The sequence below is a fragment of the Danio rerio genome, chromosome 7 (assembly GCF_049306965.1).
Source record: "Danio rerio strain Tuebingen ecotype United States chromosome 7, GRCz12tu, whole genome shotgun sequence".
NCBI lineage: Eukaryota > Metazoa > Chordata > Actinopteri > Cypriniformes > Danionidae > Danio > Danio rerio.
In genome coordinates, this window is record NC_133182.1 from 7,598,056 (window position 1) to 7,610,000 (window position 11,945).

Below are 11,945 nucleotides of genomic sequence, written 5' to 3' on the forward strand. Positions count from 1 at the left end.
CTACGTGGCGCACCCTTCTCACCCCTCCCCACCGCATCTCTCCTTAGACACATCGCGCACGCGCACCTTGTCAATCACCATCAAACCCCCACCTCTCCTGACAGCTAAGCGGGACGCTGCAAAATAAACCTTGACACTCTGACCAATGTAAGGAGAGTTTACTCGCACGTGACTTGTTTTAGCTCTTTTGGTCCGATTAGAAACTTTGCAGTGTGAAAGTGAACCGCTCCAAGAGCAAAGAGCAACAATGTAACAATTGTAATCTCTGTTTCGGAACAACTGAATCGATTCACAGGTGTGAAAGCACCCTTAATCCTCCCACGTTTGTTGCAAAATACGTGAAATCATCCGGAAGAAGGAGTTTGGCTGGACGTGCCCTGGCCCGAACCAATTGCGTGGATCGAGCACGCCGTTGTTAATGTTAGAAGGAAAATAAATATCTTTATGCTTTTTTGGAGTCAATCACTTTGTACGACGCTTGAAGAAAATGTAAGAGCTCGTAAAAGCACGATAAAGACTTTAATAGCTTTTAAGGGCCTTCATTTTCTCATAATTGATTTATCAACTTTAAATTTTTATTAAAACAAATATAAATATACAAATAATAAATAATACTTATAATAATAATAACAACATTGTACAAAAGCAAGTTGTCATGAATAAACTTTAAAAGCCCCTCAAGATGAGGCATGGAGGATATATATGTATATATACCGAGTTCAGGTAGGTCTCGAGTACTCCACTGCTTGATAATGTTGGAAGTAGAATAAAATGCTATGAAGTGTCTATGCTGTCAATTTAGATTTGTCAGTTTACTTATGTTACATGTTTTTGGTCTGTGGGAGGAAACCGGAGAGCCCGGTGACAGCACACGCAAACACGAGGAGAACATGCAAACTCAGCACAGAAACGCCGACCTGGCCAGGTAGAGTCCGAGCCGGTGGCATTCTTGCTGTGTGACCGTGGCGCTAACCACTAGGCCTCCGGGCTGCCCTGACAAGGAAATGGGAGGAGTAGGGGTGGAAGGGGGGATTCTTCAAGACGAAGATGGTTGATGGTATGATACTCTGGTTATTTATAGTGGTTAAGGAGTCGTCTGATTGGTGAATCAGAGTTAGCTAATGTGGACCAGGTGCTATCAATCATAAGGGCGTGCTCCTCTCGAAATTAGTTTATAAATAAACTTCACTTATACACAGTTGTGTGGCAGCAGTGTGTGAATATAGGCAGCGTATAAAGGAAAATTAATTATATTTTCTGTATTCACACTTGATTAAAACAGTCTGCAGAAACACTTTGATTGATATTTTCGCTTTGTACGTGTCATCAGAGGGGGAAAGCCCCGCCCACTACTGACTATCTCTCCCTCATTAGCATAAAGCGATAGTCTTGTTTTTGAACACAGGCATTTGTAGCACCGCCCTCTTCTGAAAAAGAGCACAACCTCATTTGAATTTAAAGCGACAGTCACCAAAATGACACAATCAGGATCAAAGCCTAAAAGGGTCTGCTTTAGATAGTTAAAAAACATTATCTTTCTGTTATTTTGAGCTGAAACTTCACACACACTGTATACATCAGAGACTTATTTTCTCACCAATAAGAATCTCGGCACACTTGCTAGCAGGACTGTGAGGGATGAGTCCATGGATGATGAGTTTTCCTCCTCTTTTCCCTGTATTTCCTCCAGGTCTGTGCACGACCCCCAGTAAAGCCTCCAGCAGCCCGCCTCTGTCAGCAGATGAAGACGAGACGCTGCTGAGGCGTTTTGGGTTCAGGTACACACACACATCCTTCAGACGCTGCTGCTGAACCACCACTCCAGGCCTCTGTCCCGCCTGATTCTTCAGGATGGAAGCGGGACGCTGGGAAGAGTCTTTTCCCTCAGCTTTCCTCTGAGATGGTCGCCGCTTCCGTCTCAAGATCTTGGTCAGCTTTTTGAGTTTTGCTTCAGATTTGTTGCTGGAGTTTGCCTGCCTTTTTGCATTGTCAGTGATAATCTCCGCCTCCTTTTCGCTGAAGCGCACGTGATTGGTGGCAGCGGAGTGATTGGCGGAGACCTGAGCCAGTAGAGCCTCTTCTTCTCCATCACTCAGCTCCAGGTAGAAAAGCTGACCGTTCTTCTGGACGTCATCCAGCCATTCCGGCTCCAGATCACTGCGAAACAACACAGAGGAAAAGACGTTAGAGCAGGGGCCTCAAACTCTAATTGGTGAGGGGCCATTTCAGTGACTAATTCATAGGAGGGCCATTTTAACATTCAAGTACAAAAAAAAGTGGAAATCTGACTGAACTGATGCATCTTAGGACAACAGACATGACTTTTTTATTTCACGCATTACCTGTCACCGGGGATATTGCAAATCAACACGTTTATCAAGTCACACATCAGCCGTTATAATATATCTGTGGTTGTTGTGTGTATGGCCGAGCGTTAGACACACACACTCAGTCATTCTTCCACAGAGTATATGCATTAAAACTCCAGCTTTTGTTTCTTGTTGTACATATTGAAACGGTAGTTTAAATTGCTATGAAAATACTATAAATAACAGGCATAATAATTATTATTCTGTAATAATGAATCTGCTTGTTAGTTGGTGACGTATGTAATACTGTTTCCTGGTCCAAGCCGCCATTCATTTGAGTGGAGAAATCATTCGTTTATGATCGCGGTTTTATTCCTATCACACATTAAAGTTAATTTTATATAAAATCATAGTGTAAACAACAATCTCTGGGCTTGCTGCATAACAAATACCAAAAATTTAACAATTTATAAAAAAATGAATCACTTTCTGGCCATCGGATATTAGGCATGGACATATATATTGCGATCGGGATTTTCGAAAGTATTAAGTCGCTATGTAAACGTTTATTATTACCATTTCAAGAGTCTCTCCATTCAGTTGAATAGAGCGCTTGGACCCGGAAGCTGCTTCACGTGACGTCACACTTAACAAGCGGATTGTATCGTCTCAGTAACTTCTCAATATCTTTATTTTTTGTAAAATTACAACAAAGAGGGGAAAAGTATGTACATGAGCAATTGCAGCGTTATGGATGCGACATTCACAGTAAAATCTCAAAAGATAAATAGACAGAGGAAGTACATGTTAACATTATATATTTTGCAAAACACTTGAGCACAGAGTTATGGGAGCAGAAAAATATCAGTCTGCAAACATTTTTTATATTTTAAATGAGGACAATAAACATGCGTTATGGATGTGACCAAAGAAAGTCTGCAAGTTTACAGTATACAACATACTTTGTAGAAATTCGGTGAATTAGGCCGTAGTCACACTATGTACAGTTGCCTCGAACCGGGCCAAAGCACACCCGTCTCCCCCAACGGCCCGCACTCACACTACAATCGGGCCTGGCCACGTTTACGTCATCGATGCTGCGCTGTTCAGTAAGCGCTCTCGCTCAGCACTAGGGTTGTAACAATATACCGGTATGACGGTTTACCACGATTTGAACGTGCACGATTATCATACCATGAACAATTGTATATCAACGGTTTTAACCCTTAAAGACCGAGACAGCCGCCCGCGGCTAAAAATAGGTATTGCTCTTAAATGTTTAATAACTTTTGATCCGCTAATCCGATTCATACAATTCAAAGATTGGCATAAAGAAGAGAATCTCAGCTTTCCAGTGCTGTATCACATAACATTCGCGGACTTTCAGAGGCTCCGGAATCAGTGCGGTTACGTCATCAACATTTGACAACGCTGATTTGACAAAGAAACTCTCGTCACTGTGTCTCCGGACAAATCAGACATGATACATTGATGCATTGTCCCTCCTCCATGCCCAGATTGGTTCAAACTCGCTATATCACAACCAATAAGCATAGGTTTCGCTTTTGTTTGTGGACCAAGCTTTTTGAACAACACGGAATGAGAGAAAGGCATACATTTATGCGCGGCTAAATAAAATGCAAAAAAAAAGTTTTGCATGAAATAATTCTCATACTAAGTACTTTTGCATGCACAGCAGCACAGAAACATGACAAAACAGTGACACAGCAAAGACGAACTGCTGCTCTTGCTGTTTTCAAAAGACGCAAATGAAGATGCAGCTGTTTGTCTGCATTGCAGACAACCACATCCATATCCATATCCATAGACAACCATATCCTTGCTGGCACATAAAATCTAGGGATGTTCCATATTGAATCTAGTTTCGTTATGTAACTATTTATAGTATAGTAAATATTTATATCTATTTTTTACTGAGGATTTGCACCATGTTTATTTGGACTTTGACACATTATTTATTATTTTCTTATTTTTATTTGTTCATTGTAAGTGGTGTTGTTTATAGTAACTAAAAATATATTATTTGGAAAAAGTCAAATTTGCTTCACTGTTCTATTATTTTGTAACATACCGTAAACCGCGAAACCGTCAAACCGTGGTATTGTTTTAGACGATTATCATACCGTGAAAAATTCATACCGTTACAACCCTACTCAGCACAGTGGAGATTTCTCGTTATATCGTTTCAGTTGTTTGATATGCAGTGACATGCAGTCAAATATTTCGCCAAACAGTCCTTAGGGATGCGGTGACACGCAGTCAGATATTTCACTGAACAAATCCGCCACTTTTGACGCTCATAAACAATCATAAAGTCCTCGTGCTGCAGGAATGAGGAGGTTTGAAGGTGCAGCTGTCGTGCAGTGAGGGGTTTGCGTATTTAATACACTACGGCAGTTTGCGTTCACTGAACAGTAAGAATGATTAGTAAATCTATATGAAACAGTCCCTTAAAAGTCACGTCTCGCTTTCAGTTTCGGGCTTTGGCGCATTTTGTACTAATACACAAGCATACCAAGTGAATCGCGCTCAGGCCCACCTCTTCCAACCAGGCCAGGGCCGGCCAAGTGAACCGTGCCTGAGCCCGATTCATCGCACTCACACTTCTCAAACTATCCGGGAAACAGGCCTGGGCACAGTTCGGATAGCATAGTGTAAGTACGCCTTTAAACTGCACAACTCAAAAGAAACAATGCTAATACACGCATACACTCTCACATTCACACACTCATACACTACGGCCATTTTAGCTTATTCAATTCACCTACAGCACATCTGTTTTGGACTGTAGGGGAAACCGGAGCACCAGAAGGAAACCCATGCCAACACGGCAAGAACAAGCAAACTCCACACAGAAACGCCTACTGACCTACCCAGGACTCGAACCAGTGACCTTCTTGTTGTGAGGCGACAGTACTAACCACTGAGCCATCGTGCCGCCCTTTTTACAATCACTCCAAAAGAAAAAAAAGTTATGTCATGTCTTGAAATTTTTCAGCAGCAGAATTTGACATAGCTGAATAAACGGCAGCCAGAAGAGAGAATGTCAAATTTGACTGTCATTTACATTTACTGTAGATTTAAGATGCTGATGACTATCAAACATCTCCGCATTTAAATTTCAAATAAAAGTAATTAAAAAATCTCCAATAATTGCTATTCAGCGCAAAAATAGTTTACTTTTAGACTAGGTCTGTTTTTTGTTGTTCTTTGGATTGTGGGGAAACGCACCCGGAGGAAACCCACGCCAACATGGAGAGAGCATGTAAACTCCACACAGAAATGCCAACTGGCCCAGATGGGACTCAAACCAGAGACCATTTTGCTGTGAGGCGACAGTGCTAACCGTGCCACCATTATATTCTGTATAAGACAACATTCTTGTTTTTTTAAGCGCTGAAAACGATTTCTACGTCACTCAAGTTTAGCCACACGCGTATTTCAAGACCCAATAATAAAAACATAACACGGAGCACATAGCAGAATCTGAGAGCAAACTAAACACTCCATAAGCAGTGCTTCAGACAGCAGTAGTGAAAGCCGCACATCCGAAACCTCCGTAACAGAATCCTCTCGCTCATTCCAGAAAAACTAAACCCAATATTCAGCCAGACTTGATGTTTTCCTCTCCATTTCTAAATTAAGCCACACTACTTTGGTGGTTAGCTCTTGGCAACCACGTCCATAAATTCACTAAAGATGGTGAACAGCATATAATTATTTATGATGGCTGACTTTCCAAATTGGAAACAGAAAGTCCCCTTTAAAAAAAAACGAGAGGGGGCAGAAAATGGACGAAGGCTAGTTTCTCTTTACATGAGACAGCTTTAAGGTATAGTTCACCTAAAAACTGTAAATTCTGCCATTGTTTATTTAATCGCAAATATTTTTGAGTTTTTATTTTTAAAGCAAAAGGAGATATTTTGAAACATGCGGGAAAACTATAACCATTGAGCTTCATTATGATTTTTTTTCCTAACAGGTAAATCAATGGTTACAGCGTCAAAAAAGTATTATTCGCTAATTCTAAATAGTGAAATGATATTAGCAGCAAATGACTATAAAAGTACAACATTGTTCACAGTCAAATAAACAGTGCTAATGTTGTTTTAAAGTCATACTTAGATGTGATTAAAAACCAAATATTCAAACTACCATGGTAAACATTATAAGGAGCAAGTCACAAACTGTCACTGAACAAATGTGCAAATAAAAAACCAACTTTACGTCAATCAGGTTTATATATATCTATATCTATCTATCTATCTATCTATCTATCTATCTATCTATCTATCTATCTATCTATCTATCTATCTATCTATCTATCTATCTATATATATAAATATATAAATATAAACCTGATTGACGTAAAGTTGTTTTTTTAAACATAAACATATTTTTGTTTCCTTTTTGAAAACAAAAGTAGATATTTTGAAAAACGCTTTAAATGCTGTAATGTTGTTTTGAAGTCATACTTAGATGTGATTTCAGACTGAATATTTAAAGTAACGCGGTAAACAATATAGGGAGCAAGTCACAAATTGTCACTAAAAGATTGTGCGAATATGAAACCAACTTTAACTCCAGACATTTTTCAAAACATCTCCTTTTATGTTCAACAAAAAGGATATTCTTAAAGGCCTGAAATCACATGAAAGTTTTTTTTTTATTATCATTTTGGGGTGAACTATCTCTTTAAATGAAAGCAAAATGATGTCATTAAAACAATGCTGTAACCTGTAACCATTGACTTCCATTCTATTTATTTTTCCTAGAATGGAAGTCAATGGTTACAGATTTCTAGGGTAAAGTTGGTTTAATATTCTCACATTCTGACTTTCTCCATACTAATATAATTTCAGAATAATGTCTAAATAGTGAAATCATATTAGCAGCCAATGACAAAGTACAACATTGTACACATTCTGACTTTCTCCTTAATAATATAATGTCAGAAGTATTTGTTGCAAATTCTAAATAGTAAAATTATATTAGCACCCAATGTCAAGTACAGCATCGTTTACAGTCAAATAAACAGTGCTAATGTTGTTTTGAAGTCATACTTAGATGTGATTTCAGACAGAATATTCAAAGTAACGTGGTAAACAATATAGGGAGCAAGTCACAAACTGTCACTAAGGGATTGTGCGAATATGAAACCAACTTTACCTTCAGACATTTTTCAAAATATCTCCTTTTATATTCAACAAAAAGGATATTCTTAAAGGCCTGAAATCACATGAAAGTAAATGATGGGAAAATTATCACTTTGGGGTGAACTATCTCTTTAAATGAAAGCAAAATGATACCATTAAAACAATGCTGTAAACCTGTAACCATTGACTTCCATTCTATTTGTTTTTCCAACCATGGAAGTCAATGGTTACAGATTTTTAGGGTAAAGTTGGTTTAATATTCTCACATTCTGACTTTCTCCTTAATCATATAATTTCAGAAAATATGTCTGAATAGTGAAATCAGCAATGATTAGGAGCCAATGACCGACTATCAAAGTATAATATTGTTCACAGTCAAATAAATAGTGCCAATGTTGTTTTGAAGTCATACTTACATGTGATTTTAGACCAAATAATCAAAGCACCATGGTAAACATTATATGGAGCAAGTCATAAACTGTCACTGAACAAATGTGCGAATATTAAAAACGACGTTGTGTCAATCAGGTTTCTGTCATTTTTTTAAATATCTACTTTAGTGTTCAACTGGAAAAAAGAAACTCAAAAAGGTTTGAAATCACTTGAGAATAAAGGAAAAGTAAATGTTTATTTTAGGGTGAACTAACCCTTTAAATGAACCAAAACATGAAGTGCAGCATGAATTCAAACTAGCTATAAGTCATTAATGTAACAACATAAAAAAGTTTTATTTTGTTAACATATAAAATAATGGTTACATATCTATCTTACTAATTAAATACTGCAGACTGCAAACAACTTCATGAAGTAAATGACACATTAAAATTAAGCACGCAACATGAAGACATCCAAATTAGAACTGCAGTTATTAATATATATTAATTCACAGGTTACAGGGTCACTGGTTACAGGTTTCTTAAAGGGTAAAGTTGGCTTTATATCCACACATTCTGAATTTCTCCTTAATAATATAATGTCACAAATTGTCTCAGTTTGTGTTCAACAGAAAAATGATACTTCTAAAGGTTTGAAATCACTTGAGGATGAGTTAATGATGATGAAATGTTAATTTTTGGGGTAAACTGTGCCTTTAAATGAACCAAAGCACAAAGTGTAGCATAAATTCAAACTAGCTATAACTCATTATTGTAAAAAAGTAAAAATAAAAGCTTTACATATTAAATAATTATAACACATCTATCTTACTAATTAAATACTGCAGACTGCAAACACCTTCATCAAGTAAATGACAAAGATATTAAAATGCAGTTATTAATAAATAATAAAATAAATAATAAAATAAAATTATATATATATATATATATATATATATATATATATATATAAATACACATACATATGTTGATGTTTCTTACTCGTTCTCTTCACATGAACCTTGATTTCTGAAAACAAGACAACTTTAAGGTAAAGTTCACACAAAACTGAAAATTCTGTCTCCGTTTATTAATTCTTCACTTATCGCAAACATTTTTTGTTTCTTTTTTTGAAAACAAAAGTAGATATTTTGAAAAATGCTGCAAACCTGTAACCATTGACTTCCATTGTATTTGTATTTTTTTTTCTTCAAACAGGTAAGTTAAGGGTTACAGGTTTCTACTCAGGTTGGTTTTATATTCACACATTCTGACTTTCTCCTAATAATATGTCAGAAAATATGTCTAAATAGTAAAATCATATTAGCAGCCAATCCCAAAGTACAGCATTGTTCACAGTCAAATAAACAGTGCTAATGTTGTTTTGAGGTCATATTTAGATGTGATTTCAGACCAAATATTCAAAGTACCATGGTAAACAATATAGGAAGCAAGTCACAAATTGTCACTGAACGAATGTGTAAATAAGAAACCAACATTAACTCAATCAGAAACCTGAAACATTTTTCAAAATATCTTCTTTTGTGTTTGAGAGTGAGTAAAGGATGAGAAAATTATCATTTTGGGGTGAACTAATCCTTTAAATGAACCAAAACACGAAGCTTAGCATGAATTCAACTCATTAACGTAACATAATAAAAGTTTTACACATATGTTTGGTATTTGTTGATGTTTCTTACTCGGAGTAATCTGAGTCTGAGTAACTGTAACTTGATGCATCGGAATCAGTTTCGCTTCCTTCTTCCTCCTCCTCATTTTCGCGTAAATCCGCCCCGGTTGCTTCTATAATCTGTAGTGAAGCCATCAGCGCATTATAATGGTTAATAAAACCTCCTGGGAGCCACTAAAATGTACATTTAAAAGCTAGGTTTTGCTATTGAACAGCAACAGCGTCCTGCCATGTTATCCGCATACGGGTCTCGCCAGAACGCCATATGACACGCAACTCAAGCTGTGATTGGTAGAATCGAGCCGTTTCCATAGCAGCACGGAAGCTTTTGTTGTACAGCGTGGAAAAAAGTTACGCATTATGATAAACGACAACAGCTCAGGGGCCTGTTTCAGAAAGGAGGTTAAGTGAAAACTCAGAGTATTTTAATCCTGAAATGAGAGAAACTCTGGGTTTTCCGTTTCAAAATGGAGGGTTTGTTAAACTCGAGCAAGCAGGGTAAATCAAGCCTGTTTCTGAAAGAGAGGTAACTTTAACTCTGAGTCAGTTACTGTGGAAACTTACTCAGTGAACCTAACCTGGTCAGGAGCAGGTTTTATTCTCTAAACTCTGAGTTTCTGTCGGTCTCCTCCCCTTTTTTAAAGACGAAGCAGTATTTCTCGCCTTAGCTTTACGTTTCCACCCACCTATTTTAATGCTCATTTTGGATATGTGCATACAAACGATTGATAAAAATGTCATAATGCACATAACTTTTTAAAATATGCATAAAAAACGCGCATAACTGAGTAAGATAAGCTTTTATTTGTTAGAAAATGTGCGCATAAACTACGCTGGAAACACATTTATTAAACATATTACAGTATGTACAGAGCATTAAAAAAGTTCATGATCATATGATGATGAAAATGTGTGTGAATGGACAAACCACCAGGCTGAGCACACTGTAACATGTCTTAAATATTGTTTTAGTCATTCTAAAATGCCTTAACTGTTTCAGTATTAGTGTATATTATTAATTACCTCTGAGTGTCTGGAGCGTGTCAAGAATCTCTGCATCTCATGGCTTCAAACGCCCCCACGTGTTCATTGTGTTTCAGCATTGTCTTCTGACATCGATGCGCAAGTACATTAATTACATAAAGAAATCATTAACGCAGCTTCTTCTACCACAGTAAATTCTGTTTTTACTGTTGATATTTGATGCCAGTTTAATCAGGAAGAGACGATTTTTTTCTCTTTGACTCGTTGGATGAAATCTCTGCTTTATTCGCATCTTTTATACAATATTCCAGTTTTGCACATAAATTTATATAATATATTTGGATGGAAACATAGCTATTGCCTACATTTTAGTCACACAGAACAGTCACGTACGAGAATGGCTTGTCCTTTTTTTAATGAATAATTAAATTAAATTCACTGACCTTCGACATGCACTGTTACTAGATTAATGGGATCATTATTCTTTTAAAAAAAATTTTTTAGTACTGCTTACCTTCTAAATGTCTATCACTTGATCAATAAAAAAGGCAGACACACAAGTACACTGTTAAATCAATTAAAACTGATAAATGTGTATAAAAGTTTACAAAAAAATTATAAACATCACACATTACATAACTTATTTTATTATAGTTAAATATTTAAATACTTAAAAAGTGAAAGTATGCATTAACTTGTGCAGCTGTTTTCCCACGCTGTCTCTGTTTCACTGATGGTTGCTTCTTTTCAAATATATACGGTCATATTTGCTATTACTTTGCATGAGCACATCAAGTTCAGCTGGAGAAAGAAATGCTGATCTCTTTTATAAGATATTGCCATAGTCACTCGTAATGTCTGTGCTCCATTGATAATGCCTTTTTTTAGTCACAGTGTGCGCACTTAACTCTGAGTTGGTCTACTCAAAGTTCATTGACCCAACTCAGATCAGCTGTTCTGAAACCGAAAACTCTGAGTTTTTAATCTCTCTGTAAATCAACTCAGAGTTCAAGTTTAAACTCAGAGTTGGTTGAACCTCCTTACCGAAACAGGCCCCAGGTGACTTCGGTATTTATAATAGTAAACTTCGGTATTTAAAACAGAAAAAAAGTTCAAAATATCTTAAAAACGGAATATAACATATTTTTTGCGTTATTTAAATGTAACCATAAAAATACAATATAGCAATACTAAATAAAAAAGGGTAAAATGTCGATTTACATGTCGTAAATACTAATAATATATATTGAATTATATGGTGTTTTCAGTTTGCACTCGAGTGGCCTCCAAAAACCGCACGAGGTCTTTAAATCCCCTCAAGCACGCCAGAAAGAAAAAAAAAACTGCTCGGCTTTCGAAAATCAACCGAGAAAAGCAACAAACAAACAAGCAAATCCACAAGAGATGATAT

General features: G+C 36.7%; 1 protein-coding gene across 7 annotated transcripts in view; it reads right to left on the minus strand.

Moving 5' to 3' along the window:
• intu (inturned planar cell polarity protein) overlaps positions 1 to 11,945 on the minus strand; it is a 60,076-nt gene that overhangs the window by 47,665 nt on the left and 466 nt on the right. For 3 of the 7 annotated variants that reach the window (XR_012382256.1, XM_073905998.1, XM_073905999.1), the window contains exons 1-2: positions 9,561 to 9,802; positions 1,598 to 2,157 (exon numbers count right to left, since the gene is read on the minus strand). Coding sequence is in view for 5 of the 7 variants with exons in the window: in XM_073905998.1 (XP_073762099.1) it covers positions 1,598 to 2,157; positions 9,561 to 9,685 (685 nt within the window). In the remaining 2 variants the exon portion in view is untranslated. Of the gene's footprint in view, positions 1 to 1,597; positions 2,158 to 9,560; positions 9,813 to 11,945 lie in introns of those variants that run through there. The other 4 variants (XR_012382257.1, XM_073906000.1, XM_068222130.2 and 1 more) reach the window with 2 other exon arrangements.